The 19,531-nt window shown below is 47.7% G+C and overlaps 1 protein-coding gene across 8 annotated transcripts in view; it reads left to right on the top strand.

The window, feature by feature from the left end:
* LOC121585965 (neurocalcin-delta A) overlaps positions 1 to 19,531 on the top strand; it is a 71,058-nt gene extending 51,527 nt beyond the window's left edge. For 7 of the 8 annotated variants that reach the window (XM_041902335.2, XM_041902331.2, XM_041902334.2 and 4 more), the window contains 4 exons: positions 9,418 to 9,819; positions 12,942 to 13,047; positions 18,684 to 18,811; positions 19,021 to 19,531. In XM_041902335.2, the coding sequence (XP_041758269.1) occupies positions 9,442 to 9,819; positions 12,942 to 13,047; positions 18,684 to 18,781 (582 nt within the window). In that variant the 5' untranslated portion in view covers positions 9,418 to 9,441 and the 3' untranslated portion in view covers positions 18,782 to 18,811; positions 19,021 to 19,531. Of the gene's footprint in view, positions 1 to 1,147; positions 1,236 to 9,417; positions 9,820 to 12,941; positions 13,048 to 18,683; positions 18,812 to 19,020 lie in introns of those variants that run through there. The other variant, XM_041902338.2, reaches the window with a different exon arrangement.

Below are 19,531 nucleotides of genomic sequence, written 5' to 3'. Positions count from 1 at the left end.
GGGACAGCGGCAGAGCCAGAATAAAGAGCCTCCCGGGACAGCGGCAGAGCCAGAATAAAGAGCCTCCCGGGACAGCGGCAGAGCCAGAATAAAGAGCCTCCCCGGGACAGCGGCAGAGCCAGAATAAAGAGCCTCCCGGGACAGCGGCAGAGCCAGAATAAAGAGCCTCCCGGGACAGCGGCAGAGCCAGAATAAAGAGCCTCCCGGGACAGCGGCAGAGCCAGAATAAAGAGCCTCCCGGGACAGCGGCAGAGCCAGAATAAAGAGCCTCCCGGGACAGCGGCAGAGCCAGAATAAAGAGCCTCCCGGGACAGCGGCAGAGCCAGAATAAAGAGCCTCCCGGGACAGCGGCAGAGCCAGAATAAAGAGCCTCCGGGACAGCGGCAGAGCCAGAATAAAGAGCCTCCGGGACAGCGGCAGAGCCAGAATAAAGAGCCTCCCGGGACAGCGGCAGAGCCAGAGTAAAGAGCCTCCCGGGACAGCGGCAGAGCCAGAATAAAGAGCCTCCCGGGACAGCGGCAGAGCCAGAATAAAGAGCCTCCCGGGACAGCGGCAGAGCCAGAATAAAGAGCCTCCCGGGACAGCGGCAGAGCCAGAATAAAGAGCCTCCCGGGACAGCGGCAGAGCCAGAATAAAGAGCCTCCCGGGACAGCGGCAGAGCCAGAATAAAGAGCCTCCCGGGACAGCGGCAGAGCCAGAATAAAGAGCCTCCCGGGACAGCGGCAGAGCCAGAATAAGAGCCTCCCGGGACAGCGGCAGAGCCAGAATAAAGAGCCTCCCGGGACAGCGGCAGAGCCAGAATAAAGAGCCTCCCGGGACAGCGGCAGAGCCAGAATAAAGAGCCTCCCGGGACAGCGGCAGAGCCAGAGTAAAGAGCCTCCCGGGACAGCGGCAGAGCCAGAATAAAGAGCCTCCCGGGACAGCGGCAGAGCCAGAATAAAGAGCCTCCCGGGACAGCGGCAGAGCCAGAATAAAGAGCCTCCCGGGACAGCGGCAGAGCCAGAATAAAGAGCCTCCCGGGACAGCGGCAGAGCCAGAATAAAGAGCCTCCCGGGACAGCGGCAGAGCCAGAATAAAGAGCCTCCGGGACAGCGGCAGAGCCAGAATAAAGAGCCTCCCGGGACAGCGGCAGAGCCAGAATAAGAGCCTCCCGGGACAGCGGCAGAGCCAGAATAAGAGCTTCCCGGGACAGCGGCAGAGCCAGAATGAACCTACAGGTGTTAAACTCACCCTGAGTAGGTCAAATCACCTGGAGGTGTTCAGCTTTGTTTAGTCTGGCTGTGGGCCACTGCTTGTCCTCTTCCTCCTCCTCCCTCCTCCCCTCAAGGCTCCTACTGAATAACACTGGTAGACTGTGTTGGAGGTTGGACAGCTACTTTTATAACGCCATTCTAGTCACAGCCAGTTGCTTTGCAGTCAGGGAGCATGCAGGTTTGGGTGTGAGAAAGCAGGAAGCTCCGTCACTGGCTTGTTTAACATCACTTACCTTTGAAGATTATTTCCTAAAAGGAAAAAACTATTTGTGAGTATCCGAGTGGTGCTATTTGAATTGGTTTCCTAGTAAAATAAATAAAGTATTTCTGCTGCGGTGTAAAGTGAGCTGTCAAACTAAGGAGGATGTTGTTCTCCTTAGAGAAATGGAAAGCATGTCCTCTTATCAACCGTGTGGTGGAGAGGGTGTTCCGTACATAGAATACATGTTTATTTCCATTATCACTGTTTCCATGTTCAGCGGCTGTCAAGACTCTGGTACTAGATACTGTATGACAGTTCTGAATCCTCTCCTGTAACCCTAACCCCTCACACCCACAAAACTAATCCACAGGGCTTCTCACATTATCACCAGTTTCCTGTCCAAGCCGTGTGCTGCTGCTGACCTGTCAGTGTGATGGATGTTAGATGGAAGTTAGATGTATCAGCCAGTCAGTCAGCAAGTCTGCCCTCAGCTTTGTCCTACTGACAGCCAGGTCCCTCTCTTCTCCTCTATCAGTCCTGGGCTGGCTGGGGTAACTACAGCCAGGTCCCTCTCTTCTCCTCTATCAGTCCTGGGCTGGCTGGGGTAACTACAGCCAGGTCCCTCTCTTCTCCTCTATCAGTCCTGGGCTGGCTGGGGTAACTACAGCCAGGTCCCTCTCTTCTCCTCTATCAGTCCTGGGCTGGCTGGGGTAACTACAGCCAGGTCCCTCTCTTCTCCTCTATCAGTCCTGGGCTGGCTGGGGTAACTAAGCCAGGTCCCTCTCTTCTCCTCTATCAGTCCTGGGCTGGCTGGGGTAACTACAGCCAGGTCCCTCTCTTCTCCTCTATCAGTCCTGGGCTCTGGTAACTACCCAGGTCCCTCTCTTCTCCTCTTCGTCCTGGGCTGGCTGGGGTAACTACAGCCAGGTCCCTCTCTTCTCCTCTATCAGTCCTGGGCTGGCTGGGGTAACTACAGGCTCTCTCAGGCTCTGAGAGCTCTCAGGAGTAACAGCCCATCTCGTTCTGAGGGGGACAATAAAGAGACTACAATACAGAGGAGGACAATGGACTGGAGAGAGAATGGAGGGAATAGAATGGAGAGAATAGAATGGACTAGAGAGAGATGGAGGGCGAGAGAGAGGAGGTAATGAAAGCTGGACGAGACAACATCGAGGTGTCACTGTCAGGTCATGTCACCCTGGTAACCATGGAACGCTGGGGGGTTCCATCAGGCCCTGGCCTCAGTCTATCCTTAGCCTAGACACCGATGATCCATTATATTGACCAGATACTCCATTGGTCGCTCTAACAATATAAATAAATGTCTTCAAAAATGGAAGGCAGTCGGGAGGAGGCAAGATCAGTTGGACCATTGTAGCCAATGAGGCAGATACGTGTGTGTGATAGCAGGCACAACTCTGAAATAGTGTTTTTTTTTCTCCAAGTTGCCGGGATGTCACGTGTCCTACTTATATCAGTACACGCATAGCAACCTAATCATTATGGAACTTATATTCCATCAAATAAGCCACACGCAAATAAGCCATTCATTATTTTGTTAACCAAATTCGGCACTCATTGATCTCCATACCGGCCAGCGAATTTCTCTGGGGATGTTTTGCTTCCCCCGGCCTCATAGATTGTAACATGATTGGTATAATGTATGCATAGAACCGTAGGATCCTCATTTAGCCTCTGTGAATGGTCTATTCATGTTCTCATCAATGAAGGAAGGGCACATCACAGCTTATCAAACACATGGTGCGGTGTTACCCGGGCCCTAACACTCTGCCTCTGACGTGACAGGCATTCATTAGTAAACACTCTTACTCAGTCTTATTGGTGGAAACAAACAGCGACCAGGAAGTGAGCTCCCCTGAGGGCAGCATCAGGCGTGCTGATTGGATCCCAGTCAGTGTTGATGAATGTCACCACTCGGAGTGGGTCAACGTGCCAGGTCGTCCGTTCTGTCTTAACCTGCTGGGGCCCTGAGAGTGTGGTGCTGTAATTATCACGGTAGTCAGAGTTAAACATCTCTCTTTTTATGTGAGGCGTTCTGTTGACAAAGAACCATGACAGTCCCTGTCTGTGTCTAGAGCTGATTGTCCACGTTAGGAGTGTTAAGAGAAGCCTTCATCTACTCATCAGGTTATCACAGAGATCCAGGAACTCATTATAAAGGCTCTGTTTTAGAGGAGGATGAAGGCCTGGTGAAAACACATTCTCGTTTTTCATCTGACTGCTGCTATGTAATGGAAAGATTTCACTATTTTTGCGAGTCCTATCCATCTTTTAATGTTTTCGTCAGCTTCAGAAAGGAGTGGTCTGTAGCTGTATTGAGATGGTATGGTAACAGCAGTTGACTGGAGTCAGCTCGACCCCTGAGCCCCGACTTCCTGTACCTTGTCCTGATGATACTTCCTCTTTGTTTGTTATTTTCCATTATGTCATATCCTGTTGCTATATTTCTGTCTGACCACAGGAAGTGGAGCTGGGTTAGATTGGACCCCAGAGATGCAGGGCATGTCCCTGGAGCCCCTCATTATACCAGCATGGGTATGCTGCTGCTGCACTCTACTGATGAGTTAGAGAGGGCTACACTACCGGTCAAAAGTTTTAGAACACCTACTCATTCAAGGGTTTTTCTTTATTTGTACTATTTTCTACATTGTAGAATAATATTGAAGACATCAAAACTATGAAATAACACATATGGAATCATGTAGTAACCCAAAAAGTGTTAAACAAATCTAAATATATTTTATATTTGAGATTCTTCAAATAGCCACCCTTTGCCTTGATGACAGCTTTGCACACTCTTGGTATTCTCTCAACTAGCTTCACCTGAAATGCTTTTCCAACAGTCTTGAAGGAGTTCCCACATATGCTGAGCACTTGTTGGCTGCTTTTCCTTCACTCTGCCGTCCGTCTCATCCCAAACTATATCAATTGGGTTGAGGTCGGGGGATTGTGGAGGCCAGGTCATCTGATGCAGCACTCCATCACTCTCCTGCTTGGTAAAATAGCCCTTACACAGCCTGGAGGTGTGTTGGGTCATTGTCCTGTTGAAAAACAAATGAGAGTCCCACTAAGCCCAAACCAGATGGGATGGTGTATCGCTGCAGAATGCTGTGGTAGCCATGCTGGTTAAGTGTGCCTTGAATTCTAAATAAATCACAGAGACGGCGGATGGAACCAAAAATCTCCAATTTGGACTCCAGACCAAAGGACACATTTCCACCGGTCTAATGTCCATTGCTCGTGTTTCTTGGCCCAAGCAGGTCTCTTCTTATTATTGGTGTCCTTTAGTAGTGGTTTCTTTGCAGAAATTCGACCATGAAGGCCTGATTCACACAGTCTCCTCTGAACAGTTGATGTTGAGATGTGTCTGTTACTTGAACTCTGTGAAGCATTTATTTGGGCTGCAATTTCTGAGGCTGGTAACTCTAATGAACTTATCCTCTGCAGCAGAGGTAACTCTGGGTCTTCCATTCCTGTGTCGGTCCTCATGAGAGCCAGTTTCATCATAGCGCTTGATGGTTTTTGAGAATGCACTTAAAGAAACTTTCAAAGTTCTTGAAATGTTCCGTATTGACTGACCTTCATGTCTTAAAGTAATGATGGACTGTCGTTTCTCTTTGCTTATTTGAGCTGCTCTTGCCATAATATGAACTTGGTATCTTACCAAAGAGGGCTATCTTCTGTATACCCCCCTACCTTGTCACAACACAACTGATTGGCTCAAACGCATTAAGAAGGAAAGAAATTCCACAAATTAAGTTTTAAGAAGGCACACCTGTTAATTGATATTAATTCCAGGTGACTACCACATGAAGCTGGTTGAGAGAATGCCAAGAGCTGTCATCAAGTTAAAAGGTGGCTATTTGAAGAATCTCACATATGAAATATATATTTGATTTGTTTAACACTTTTTTGGTTACGACATGATTCCATATGTGTTATTTCATAGTTTTGATGTCTTCACTATTATTCTACAATGTAAAAAATACTCAAAATAAAGAAAACCCTTGAATGAGTAGGTGTGTCCAAACTTTTGACTGGTAGTGTGTATCTGTCTGTCCTGGGTTACCTGCAACACCCTCAACTGATGAGTTAGAGAGGGCTGCCTGTCTGTCAGTCCTGAACTACAGCACTCAGATGTGTTGATCTGTATTGTCTTTAGGAGTTGAGCACGCCAGATAACATTCATCTTGGCTGAACAGCTGTTCCATAATGATTGGTTAACAGCCACCCTGCTGAAGGACTTGTTTTCTGTGATTGTCTGAGCCAGACCTGGTTTGACCTCAAGACAACATGGCTTGTTGTCAAGTTGATGATCCACAGTGAGCAGACTGAAGCAGGTAATGACAGACAGACATGCTATCCTGCTGTAATCCTCCTCTCCTCTCCTCTCTCTGCTGGGCCCTGAGGGCTAGACATCCCCCCCTTCCTGCCAATTACCTGCTCATGGACTTAGGGAAGAGGAACCCCACAAGGAGACCGACACATTAGTCACGCCCCCAGCCCAGAACACAATGTAAAGCACACTGACTCCTCGGATATGACGCAGCCACTGCTGTGACCAGTACATTGATTGATTGAATATGCCTGGTACAATAGAACCAATGGAACAGTCCCATAAGGTGCAGATTCTGCCCACCCTGCATGTGAGTGGGCCTAAATCAAGTGCACCTCATGTATTTGAAAAGTGGTAACAGGTGTATTTGACCCAGGTCTGGTACAGAACCTACGCTTTACTCTCTAGAAATAGCTACTTTGGTCAACAAATACCTTGTGGTCTAATCTGGCTGTAATCCCATAACAATGTTGTGAGTTTAGTTTACTTTGAGGATGAATTGAGGAAGATGTCTGCTTGATTTCTAATCATTGATGTATTGTTCTGCTTCTTCGGTATCAATAACGGCTGGTTGTGTGCTGGGTCTGTTGCCGTGGCAACATAATGAAGGCGCAGGCCATTTTAAAGACACGGCTGAAAATAAAACCTGTCGCAGGCTAATCAAACAGAGCTCTTCTAGGAGAGGTGTCAAACCAGACATGTTGTTAGACAGTAGGCTGAAGTCATGTTGGAGTGAGTGAAGTGTGTTTGCTCTCAGATGTGGCTCCTTTTAAACGCTGAGTCAGATCCTTTAGTTATTGACTCCTTTATCCTTTTAAACAGTCAGATCCTTTAGGTGTTGACTCCTTTCTCCTTTTAAACAGTCAGATCCTTTAGTTGTTGACTCCTTTCTCCTTTTAAACAGTCAGATCCTTTAGTTGTTGACTCCTTTCTCCTAGTAGAGAGAGAGATCTGACCTAGCAGAGAGAGAGATCTGACCTAGCAGAGAGAGAGATGACCTCGCAGAGAGAGAGATCTGACCTCGCAGAGGGAGATCTGACCTCGCAGAGAGAGATCTGACCTCGCAGAGAGAGATCTGACCTAGCAGAGAGAGATCTGACCTAGCAGAGAGAGACCTGACCTAGCAGAGAGAAAGATGACCTAGCAGAGAGAGAGATGACCTCGCAGAGAGAGATCTGACCTCGCAGAGAGAGATCTGACCTCGCAGAGAGAGATCTGACCTCGCAGAGAGAGATCTGACTTAGCAGAGAGAGATCTGACTTAGCAGAGAGAGATCTGACCTAGCAGAGAGAGATCTGACCTAGCAGAGAGAGATCTGACCTAGCAGAGAGACAGATGACCTCGCAGAGAGACAGATGACCTCGCAGAGACAGATCTGACTTAGCAGAGAGAGACCTGACCTAGCAGAGAGACCTGACCTAGCAGAGAGAGACCTGACCTAGCAGAGAGAGACCTGACCTAGCAGAGAGAGACCTGACCTAGCAGAGAGAGACCTGACCTAGCAGAGAGAGACCTGACCTAGCAGAGAGAGACCTGACCTAGCAGAGGGAGACCTGACCTAGCAGAGAGACCTGACCTAGCAGAGAGAGAGGTGACCTCGCAGAGAGAGAGAGACCTGACCTCGCAGAAAGAGAGAGACCTGACCTCGCAGAAAGAGAGAGACCTGACCTCGCAGAAAGAGAGAGACCTGACCTCGCAGAAAGAGAGAGACCTGACCTAGCAGAAAGAGAGAGACCTGACCTAGCAGAAAGAGAGAGACCTGACCTAGCAGAAAGAGAGAGACCTGACCTAGCAGAGAGAGAGAGAGACCTGACCTAGCAGAAAGAGAGAGAACTGACCTAGCAGAAAGAGAAAGGGAGACGGAGAGAGAGGGGAAACTCACTTCCTGTTGCAGTAAATGTCAGAGACATTGATATGAGACAGACATTCCAGCCGCGGAGAGGAGGATGAACATCTCCTGAGGACGTACTCCTCTACTCCGCCGACTCTGTCTGGTACGTAGTAGACATTCTACAAGCCCTTCTCAGGAGCTGCACTGTGTCTTTCTCCAGACGGAAATCACTTAGGAACTTGATGAAGTTGGGTTTGGAGCTAAACTAAAGTGCGTCTTGTTTCTCTTGATCGGTAAATCACTTATGAGCTTTGTGAAGTTGGGTTTGTAAAGAGTTATGAAGTGTGTCTTGCTCTGAAGTGGTGACTTGTGGATTTGTGAATTTACGTCTCTGTCTCATCACGAGGAGGAGCCAGGTAGCTTTTAGTGGTGGCTGTGAATCATAGCGCAGTCAACTGTTATAGTTCTGTAGTATGATTGCAGTGCCTTTTTCAGTCCGCTCAGTGTGTACTCAAGACAAGCTAGCGTTCAGCAGTGTCTGTCTCCAAGTGTTTTCTACAGCAGTACATTCAGTAGTGTCTGTCTCCAAGTGTTTTCTACAGCAGTACATTCAGTAGTGTCTGTCTCCAAGTGTTTTCTACAGCAGTATGTTCAGTAGATGGACATATGGGTGTCTGTCTGTCTGTCTGTCTGCTGCATGGAATGTTCTGTCACTTCAGACATAAGAATATGTTTGGTTACATTGAGCATGTGAACATTCCTGGGCACAGTGAAGTACACTTCTCCCTCATTCCACAATGAGGGTACCTTAGGAGGATACATCCGGTTGGTTGCATAGCAGTAGAGAAAAACTTATGTCTGCTTACTTTGCTGCTCTGACAACTAAGTAGTCTTTAATGAAGCTTTCTGTGATGTGCACCTCTAATTTCACTGTATAGCCATCAACATACAGCTAACATTTCTTCTCACGTTACCTGTTATCATCATGTATTCAATACTAGTAGACATCTTCCTCTCCTCTCTCCTCCTCATCTCCTCTCCTCCTCTCTTCCTCTCCTCTCTCCTCTCCTCTCTCTTCCTTTCCTCTCTCCTCCTCTCTTCCTCTCCTCCTCTCCTCTCTCCTCCTCTCTTCCTCTCTTCCTCTCCTCCTCTCTTCCTCTCCTCCTCTCTTCCTCTCCTCCTCTCTTCCTCTCCTCCTCTCATCTCCTCCTCTCCTCCTCTCATCTCCTCCTCTCCTCCTCTCCTCCTCTCTTCCTCTCTTCCTCTCCTCCTCTCTTCCTCTCCTCCTTTCCTCTCTCCTCCTTTCCTCTCTCCTCTCTCCTCCTCTCCTCCTCTCTCTTCCTATCCTCCCCTCCTCTCTCTTCCTCTCCTCTCCTCTCTCTTCCTCTCCTCTCCTCTCTCTTCCTCTCCTCTCCTCTCTCTACCTCTCCTCTCCTCTCTCTACCTCTCCTCTCCTCTCTCTTCCTCTCCTCTCCTCTCTCTTCCTTTCCTCTCTCCTCCTCTCCTCTTTCCTCTCTCCTCTCTTCCTCTCCTCTCTCTTCCTCTCCTCTCCTCTCCTCTCTCCTCCTCTCCTCTTTCCTCTCTCCTCTCTCTTCCTCTCCTCTCCTCTCTCTTCCCTCTCCTCCTCTCCTCTTTCCCCTCTCTTCCTCTCCTCTCCTCTCTCCTCCTCTCCTCTTTCTTCTCCTCTCCTCTTTCCTCTCTCCTCTCTCTTCCATCTTCCTCTCCTCTCCTTTCTCCAATTATTCTCAGTTTCTGTTTCTTCGCTCTCTTCCAGTTGTTACCATAGTAACCACCAGCCATGGGGAAGCAGAACAGCAAACTCCGCCCAGAGGTGATGCAGGACCTGCTGGAGAGCACGGACTTCACAGAGCATGAGATCCAGGAGTGGTACAAGGGCTTCCTGAGGGACTGCCCCAGCGGGAACCTCTCCATGGAGGAGTTCAAGAAGATCTACGGTAACTTCTTCCCCTACGGAGACGCCTCCAAGTTCGCCGAGCACGTCTTCCGCACCTTCGACGCCAACGGGGACGGGACGATAGACTTCCGGGAGTTCATCATCGCTCTGAGCGTCACGTCACGGGGCAAGCTGGAGCAGAAACTGAAGTGGGCCTTCAGCATGTACGACCTGGACGGGAACGGATACATCAGCAAGTCTGAGATGCTGGAGATCGTACAGGTGAGACAGGAACAGAGAGGTGGGATTTGTAGTTCTGGTGTGAGTTATTTGTAGGCCCAGTATGTACGACCTGGACGGGAACGGATACATCAGCAAGTCTGACATGCTGGAGATCGTACAGGCGAGGATTGACCTTCAGTAGTGTATAGTCAACTGGTTGTCTTCTGTAGCGTGGTTCATGTTGACTGATTTTATTTGTTGATCAGCAACAATCTTACTGTTGGATTTCACTCCCGTACAAACTACACGTAGAATTCTTAGACTGTCTACACATTCCAATGTCTATTGCAATATATACTCAAGTTAATTCCTCGTAAAAATTTGCAGACACGCCCCCAGACAGAAAGTGGCCAGATCGGTGATGCAACACTGTCTTTATCCATAAGACATAGCAGTCCTGGCTCCCAGCCCGCTGGCAGACAGTCCCTCTGGATCAACAGGACATTTACTCAGCAACACTGTCTTTATCCATAAGACATAGCAGTCCTGGCTCCCAGCCCGCTGGCAGACAGTCCCTCTGTATGAACAGGACATTTACTCAGCAACACTGTCTTTATCCATAAGACATAGCAGTCCTGGCTCCCAGCCCACTGGCAGACAGTCCCTCTGTATCAACAGGACATTTACTCAGCAACACTGTCTTTATCCATAAGACATAGCAGTCCTAGCTCCCAGCCCGCTGGCAGACAGTCCCTCTGTATGAACAGGACATTTACTCAGCAACACTGTCTTTATCCATAAGACATAGCAGTCCTAGCTCCCAGCCCGCTGGCAGACAGTCCCTCTGTATCAACAGGACATTTACTCAGCAACACTGTCTTTATCCATAAGACATAGCAGTCCTAGCTCCCAGCCCGCTGGCAGACAGTCCCTCTGTATGAACAGGACATTTACTCAGCAACACTGTCTTTATCCATAAGACATAGCAGTCCTAGCTCCCAGCCCGCTGGCAGACAGTCCCTCTGTATCAACAGGACATTTACTCAGCAACACTGTCTTTATCCATAAGACATAGCAGTCCTAGCTCCCAGCCCACTGGCAGACAGTCCCTCTGTATCAACAGGACATTTACTCTAAAGACTTTGCTATGGCCATCTATCTAGTAGAGAAACACTTGGAGAAAAAATACTTTACTAGGGATTCAAGTATTTCTTGACAATGTAATTGTCCCTGGCAGGCCGTTGCATATTCCTCCAACAGAACCGGCCAGTCCACGTTGTGTTGCAAAGTGAAGATATCTTGTGACATTTCATTTTATCGTCATGGAACATTTAGCGAGAGCTTCATTTGTTATTTGTAGATATCTATACTGAACAAAAATATAAACGCAACATGCAACAATTTAAAAGATTTTACTGAGTTACAGTCCTAATCTATGGATTTCACATGACTGGGAATACAGAGATGCATCTGTTGGTCACAGATACCTTTTTTTTTTAAAGGTAGGGGCATGGATCAGAAAACCAGTCAGTATCTGGTGTAATCACAATTTGCCTCATGCAGCGCGACATCTCCTTCGCATAGAGTTGATCAGGCTGTTGATTGTAGCCTGTGGAATGTTGTCCCACTCCTCTTCAATGGCTGTGCGAAGTTGCTGGATATTGGCGGGAACTGGAGCACGCTGTCGTACACGTCGATCCAGAGCATCCCAAACATGCTCAATGGGTGACATGTCTGGTGAGTATGCAGGCCATGAAAGAACCTGGACATTTTCAGCTTCCAGGAATTGTGTACAGATCCTTGCAATATGGGGCTGTGCATTATCATGCTGAAACATGAGGTGATGGCGGCGAATGAATGGCACGACAATGGGCCTCAGGATCTCGTCACGGTATCTCTGTGCTTTCAAATTGCCATCGATAAAATGCAATTGTGTATATTGTCTGTAGTTTATGCCTGCCCATACCAAAACCCCACCACCACCACCATGGGGCACAATGTTCACACTGTTGACATCAGCAAACCGCTCGCCCACACAACGCCATACTGCCCGGTACAGTTGAAACCGGGATTCATCTGTGAAGAGCACACTTCTCCAGCGTGCCAGTGGCCATCGAAGGTGAGCATTTGTCCACTGAAGTCGGTTACGACACCAAACTGCAGTCAGGTCAAGACCCTGGTGAGGACGACGAGCACGCAGATGAGCTTCCCTGAGACGGTTTCTGACAGTTTGTGCAGAAATTCTTCAGTTGTGCAAACCCACTGTTTCATCTGCTGTCCGGGTGGCTGGTCTCAGACGATCCGCAGGTGAAGAAGCTGGATGTGGAGGTCCTGGGCTGGCGTTGTTACACGTGGTCTGCGGTTGTGAGGCCGGTTGGACGTACTGCCAAATTCTCTAAAATGACGTTGGAGGCAGCTTATGGTAGAGAAATTAACGTTAAATTCTCTGGCAACAGCTCTGGTGGACATTCTTGTAGTCAGCATGCCAATTGCGCGCTCCCTCAATTTAAGACATCTGTGGCATTGTTTTGTCACACAACACTGCACATTTTAGAGTGGCCTTTTATTGTCCCCAGCACAAGGTGCACCTGTGTAATGATCATGCTGTTTAGTCAGCTTCTTGATATGCCACACCTGTCAGGTAGATGGATTATTTTGGCAAAGGAGAAATGCTCACTAACAGGGATGTAAACAAATTTGTGCACAACATTTGAGAGAAATAAGCTTTTTGTGCGTATGGACAATTTCTGGGACCTTTTATTTCAGCTCATTAATCACTTTACATGTTGCGTTTATATATTTGTTCAGTGTATAAGATGGTGTCTGTGTGTTTGTTCTCCAGGAGATCTATAAGATGGTGTCTGTGTTTATTCTCCAGGAGATCTATAAGATGGTGTCTGTGTGTTTATTCTCCAGGAGATCTATAAGATGGTGTCTGTGTGTTTATTCTCCAGGAGATCTATAAGATGGTGTCTGTGTGTTTATTCTCCAGGAGATCTATAAGATGGTGTCTGTGTGTTTGTTCTCCAGGAGATCTATAAGATGGTGTCTGTGTGTTTATTCTCCAGGAGATCTATAAGATGGTGTCTGTGTGTTTATTCTCCAGGAGATCTATAAGATGGTGTCTGTGTGTTTGTTCTCCAGGAGATCTATAAGATGGTGTCTGTGTGTTTATTCTCCAGGCGATCTATAAGATGGTGTCATCTGTGATGAAGATGCCAGAGGATGAGTCTACTCCAGAGAAGAGAACAGAGAAGATCTTCAGACAGATGGACACCAACAGAGACGGTAGGTCTCATCTCATCCACCTCAACACATTACAGCCCCAATAGTGGGAGTGTGTTAAAGTAGCTAGAGCAGTAAACTTTCAATACCTTCAAAACTATATATATTTTTTTATATATATATATATAAATGTGAATATTTGTCGCTACTTTTTAAGTGAATACCTGCAGTCAACTTGTACAGTACGTTAGGAGATAAAAACTGATTGGCGTTCTTCATTTCACCTGTTACGTTATTTTACATTATGAAGCTTACCGTAGATCCCCAGAACAGTTGACCCACAACGGGAGACTGGTGAGTCCATAGCGTTCTATATCGATCGGTGAGTCTCTGTTGTACGGCGCACATGAGGTGATGAAGTCACCACTTGTATGCAATTCACTACTAAATGTTTGCCATCAGATATCTTAGAATGGCTTTCTGCCAGAAGTCATCCAGAGCTCTTTGACTTCTCTGTACAGCGGCCATTTTGTCCCAGTGCTTCCTACTAGCGTTGTTTTCCTCCTCTGTTCTTCTCCCTTCTGCTCCGTGTACACATGCTACTCTTCCTTCAGAAAAGCATCACAACTTTGTTCATTTGCACAATTTCTCTTGTTCACTTTCACTTGTAAATGTCCACCTTCACCGAAAATGACATTCGGTAGCTACTAGCTATGCTTGTAAAACTTTATGAGCTGGATTTGTCTGTCTTTGCAATTAGTTTATGTACGTTTAGCTAACAGCGTCCATGTGATTTCGTTATTAGTTTGTGCTAAATTTGTTAGCATTCTGGTAATAGAGGCCCAATGGGCTTTTCTTACGTTCTTAGCGCCCCCTTGTGTGCTCTGCCGGTAATACCCTCAATCCCGGGATGATAGGAGGATGGTATGACAATATGAAAATGTGGATACTGTCCAAGCCAGCCAGCTGCCAAACTAACCCTGATTCAGATGACCATCCTACCCATGCTAGATTACGGAGATGTAATTTATAGATCGGCAGGTAAGGGTGCTCTCGAGCGGCAAGATGTTCTTTACCATTCGGCCATCAGATTTGCGACCAATGCTCCTTATAGGACACATCATTGCACTCTATACTCCTCTGTAAACTGGTAATCTCTGTATACCCATCGCAAGACCCACTGGTTGATGCTTATTTACAAAACCCTCTTAGGCCTCACTCCCCCCTATCTGAGATACCTACTGCAGCCCTCATCCTCCACATACAACACCCGTTCTGCCAGTCACATTCTGTTAAAGGTCCCCAAAAGCACACACATCCCTGGGTCGCTCCTCTTTTCAGTTCGCTGCAGCTAGTGACTGGAACGAGCTGCAAAAAAACACTCAAACTGGACAGTTTTATCTCCATCTCTTCATTCAAAGACTCAATCATGGACACTCTTACTGACAGTTGTGGCTGCTTCACGTGATGTATTGTTGTCTCTACCTTCTTGCCCTTAGTGCTGTTGTCTGTGCCCAATAATGTTTGTACCATGTTTTGTGCTGCTGCCATGTTGTGTTGCTACCATGTTGTTGTCATGTGGTGTTGCTACCATGCTGTGTCGTCATGTGTTGCTGCCATGCTGTGTTGTTGTCTTAGGTCTCTCTTTATGTAGTGTTGTGGTGTCTCTCTTGTCGTGATGTGTTGCTGCCATGCTGTGTTGTTGTCTTAGGTCTCTCTTTATATAGTGTTGTGGTGTCTCTCTTGTCGTGATGTGTTGCTACCATGCTGTGTTGTCTTAGGTCTCTCTTTATGTAGTGTTGTGGTGTCTCTCTTGTCGTGATGTGTTGCTGCCATGCTGTGTTGTTGTCTTAGGTCTCTCTTTATATAGTGTTGTGGTGTCTCTCTTGTCGTGATGTGTTGCTGCCATGCTGTGTTGTTGTCTTAGGTCTCTCTTTATGTAGTGTTGTGGTGTCTCTCTTGTCGTGATGTGTTGCTGCCATGCTGTGTTGTTGTCTTAGGTCTCTCTCTTTATGTAGTGTTGTGGTGTCTCTCTTGTCGTGATGTGTTGCTGCCATGCTGTGTTGTTGTCTTAGGTCTCTCTTTATGTAGTGTTGTGGTGTCTCTCTTGTCGTGATGTGTTGCTGCCATGCTGTGTTGTTGTCTTAGGTCTCTCTTTATGTAGTGTTGTGGTGTCTCTCTTGTCGTGATGTGTTGCTGCCATGCTGTGTTGTTGTCTTAGGTCTCTCTCTTTATGTAGTGTTGTGGTGTCTCTCTTGTCGTGATGTGTTGCTGCCATGCTGTGTTGTTGTCTTAGGTCTCTCTTTATGTAGTGTTGTGGTGTCTCTCTTGTCGTGATGTGTTGCTGCCATGCTGTGTCGTTGTCTTAGGTCTCTCTTTATGTAGTGTTGTGGTGTCTCTCTTGTCGTGATGTGTTGCTGCCATGCTGTGTTGTTGTCTTAGGTCTCTCTCTTTATGTAGTGTTGTGGTGTCTCTCTTGTCGTGATGTGTTGCTGCCATGCTGTGTTGTTGTCTTAGGTCTCTCTTTATGTAGTGTTGTGGTGTCTCTCTTGTCGTGATGTGTTGCTACCATGCTGTGTTGTCTTAGGTCTCTCTTTATGTAGTGTTGTGGTGTCTCTCTTGTCGTGATGTGTTGCTGCCATGCTGTGTTGTTGTCTTAGGTCTCTCTTTTATATAGTGTTGTGGTGTCTCTCTTGTCGTGATGTGTTGCTGCCATGCTGTGTTGTTGTCTTAGGTCTCTCTTTTATGTAGTGTTGTGGTGTCTCTCTTGTCGTGATGTGTTGCTGCCATGCTGTGTTGTTGTCTTAGGTCTCTCTTTATGTAGTGTTGTGGTGTCTCTCTTGTCGTGATGTGTTGCTGCCATGCTGTGTTGTTGTCTTAGGTCTCTCTTTATGTAGTGTTGTGGTGTCTCTCTTGTCGTGATGTGTTTTCTCCTATATTGTTATTTTCTATCCCAGCCCCCGTCCCCGCAGGAGGCCTTTTGCCTTTTGGTAGGCCGTCATTGTAAATAAGAATTAGTTCTTAACTGACTTGCTTATTTAAATAAAGGTTCAAATATATATACTCCCGAGTGGCGCAGTGGTTAGACTGCACGCTCTGTCCACTATCCTTTCAATCCAGGCCGCCGCCTAATGCCAGCAGGGATGTAGCTCTTGTATTGGCCAGGTTTGTTCGAATTTATTAATCTACCAAGACTATGTAAATTATTTATAATCACACTGAACAGAGAAGACACTGTAACTCTATTGGAGAGAGATGAGAGAGAGGGGGAGGAGCTAGAGGGAGAAGACTAACTATGCTGTCTTTCTCTGGCTCTCATTATTCCAATCACGAGTACTGAAGGACTAGTCTGGGAGTGTGTGTTGGGGGGAGTCTGGGAGTGTGTGTTGGGGGGAGTCTGGGAGTGTGTGTTGGGGGAGTCTGGGAGTGTGTGTTGGGGGGGAGTCTGGGAGTGTGTGTTGGGGGAGTCTGGGAGTGTGTGTTGGGGGGTGTCTGGGAGTGTGTGTTGGGGGAGTCTGGGAGTGTGTGTTGGGGGGAGTCTGGGAGTGTGTGTTGGGGGGTGTCTGGGAGTGTGTGTTGGGGGGTGTCTGGGAGTGTGTGTTGGGGGAGTCTGGGAGTGTGTGTTGGGGGTGTCTGGGAGTGTGTGTTGGGGGAGTCTGGGAGTGTGTGTTGGGGGGAGTCTGGGAGTGTGTGTTGGGGGAGTCTGGGAGTGTGTGTTGGGGGGTGTCTGGGAGTGTGTGTTGGGGGGTGTCTGGGAGTGTGTGTTGGGGGAGTCTGGGAGTGTGTGTTGGGGGAGTCTGGGAGTGTGTGTTGGGGGGGTGTCTGGGAGTGTGTGTTGGGGGAGTCTGGGAGTGTGTGTTGGGGGAGTCTGGGAGTGTGTGTTGGGGGAGTCTGGGAGTGTGTGTTGGGGGAGTCTGGGAGTGTGTGTTGGGGGAGTCTGGGAGTGTGTGTTGGGGGGGTGTCTGGGAGTGTGTGTTGGGGGAGTCTGGGAGTGTGTGTTGGGGGGTGTCTGGGAGTGTGTGTTGGGGGAGTCTGGGAGTGTGTGTTGGGGGAGTCTGGGAGTGTGTGTTGGGGGAGTCTGGGAGTGTGTTGGGGGGTGTCTGGGAGTGTGTGTTGGGGGAGTCTGGGAGTGTGTGTTGGGGGGAGTCTGGGAGTGTGTGTTGGGGGAGTCTGGGAGTGTGTGTTGGGGGAGAGTCTGGGAGTGTGTGTTGGGGGGAGTCTGGGAGTGTGTGTTTGGGGGAGTCTGGGAGTGTGTGTTGGGGGGAGTCTGGGAGTGTGTGTTGGGGGGAGTCTGGGAGTGTGTGTTGGGGGAGTCTGGGAGTGTGTGTTGGGGGGTGTCTGGGAGTGTGTGTTGGGGGGAGTCTGGGAGTGTGTGTTGGGGGGAGTCTGGGAGTGTGTGTTGGGGGAGTCTGGGAGTGTGTGTTGGGGGAGTCTGGGAGTGTGTGTTGGGGGGTGTCTGGGAGTGTGTGTTGGGGGGAGTCTGGGAGTGTGTGTTGGGGGGAGTCTGGGAGTGTGTGTTGAAAAATGAATCTCAGTACTGCCACCTGTTGATGGAAAGTTAATAATCCCAGATCTTCCTTCTAGCATTACCACCTTTTAATAATCCCAGATCTTCCTTCTAGCATTACCATCTTTTAATAATCCCAGATCTTCCTTCTAGCATTACCACCTGTTAATAATCCCAGATCTTCCTTCTAGCATTACCACCTGTTAATAATCCCAGATTTTCCTTCTAGCATTACCACCTGTTAATAATCCCAGATCTTCCTTCTAGCGTTACCACCTGTTAATAATCCCAGATTTTCCTTCTAGCATTACCACCTGTTAATAATCCCAGATCTTCCTTCTAGCGTTACCACCTGTTAATAATCCCAGATCTTCCTTCTAGCATTACCACCTGTTAATAATCCCAGATCTTCCTTCTAGCGTTACCACCTGTTAATAATCCCAGATCTTCCTTCTAGCATTACCACCTGTTAATACTCCCAGATCTTCCTTCTAGCATTACCACCTGTTAATAATTCCAGATCTTCCTTCTAGCATTACCACCTGTTAATACTCCCAGATCTTCCTTCTAGCATTACCACCTGTTAATAATCCCAGATTTTCCTTCTAGCATTACCACCTGTTAATAATCCCAGATCTTCCTTCTAGCATTACCACCTGTTAATAATCCCAGATTTTCCTTCTAGCATTACCACCTGTTAATAATCCCAGATCTTCCTTCTAGCGTTACCACCTGTTAATAATCCCAGATCTTCCTTCTAGCATTACCACCTGTTAATAATCCCAGATCTTCCTTCTAGCATTACCACCTGTTAATACTCCCAGATCTTCCTTCTAGCATTACCACCTGTTAATACTCCCAGATCTTCCTTCTAGCATTACCACCTGTTAATAATCCCAGATCTTCCTTCTAGCATTACCACCTGTTAATAATCCCAGATCTTCCTTCTAACATTACCACCTGTTAATAATCCCAGATCTTCCTTCTAGCGTTACCACCTGTTAATAATCCCAGATCTTCCTTCTAGCAATACAGCTTGTTGTCCAAACTTCAAACTCTCTATTTGATAATGATATACACTCATATAACCTGACTGTCTCCTGTTGTTGTGTTTCTCCAGGTAAACTGTCTCTGGAGCAGTTCATTAAGGGTTAATATAACCTGACTGTCTCCTGTTGTTGTGTTTCTCCAGGTAAACTGTCTCTGGAGGAGTTCATTAAGGGTGCTAAAAGTGACCCCTCCATCGTGCGTCTGTTACAGTGTGACCCCAGCAGCGCTGGACAGTTCTAAACCACCCTACCCTGGGGGGCAACACACAATGTAAGGATCCACTCTATTCATTTAGGTTCCCTGTTAGTTTTCTTCCTGTCTGTGTCTCACCCCTAGTGTGAGATTGAAGAGGGTTGCTCTTAACACCTTCTGTAGTTCCAGGTGAATAGAGAAAAGATCACTAACCCGTCTGTTACATCCACCAACCTACCCCTCAAGCTGTGTGGATCACTAACCCGTCTTTGTCATTCTATTTCCAGTGCTTATTTGGGTGAATCCAAGTAGCCCCTCCCTCCTCCACTTTGGGGCAAACTGATGAAGAAGACAGGCCATGCCTTCAAATGATGACACTGAAGACAATGGGCCAATGAGAGCCAGCCATGTTCTCCAGACTCCTCCCTCCTCCTCTCTAACCATCCCCAGCAGAGACCTAACTACATCTACAGGGATACCAGTCATGATGTGGTCCAGTCCACTCTCCATGTATTTGATAAGGCCCAGGACCCTATTCCCTGTATAGGGTACAAGTTTTAACCAAATCCCTATAGGCCCTGGTCATAAGCAGTGCTCTACGTAGGGAATAGGGTGCCATTTGAGACACAGACCTCCTGTTTTAAGGCTGTAAACTGGAGTCTCAGTTTGGTTGTCAGTGTACTGGACACACCCACTGCCCTCAACTAGGTCCTCCTAGCTCTTGTGTGTATTGTAAACAGTTTGAGAGAGAGAGAGAGAGAGAGAGAGAGAGAGAGAGAGAGAGAGAGAGAGAGAGAG

The sequence above is a fragment of the Coregonus clupeaformis genome, chromosome 17 (genome assembly GCF_020615455.1).
Source record: "Coregonus clupeaformis isolate EN_2021a chromosome 17, ASM2061545v1, whole genome shotgun sequence".
Taxonomy (NCBI): domain Eukaryota; kingdom Metazoa; phylum Chordata; class Actinopteri; order Salmoniformes; family Salmonidae; genus Coregonus; species Coregonus clupeaformis.
Note: the sequence above shows the minus strand (reverse complement) of the source record. Positions and strands in the feature narration are given on the sequence as shown.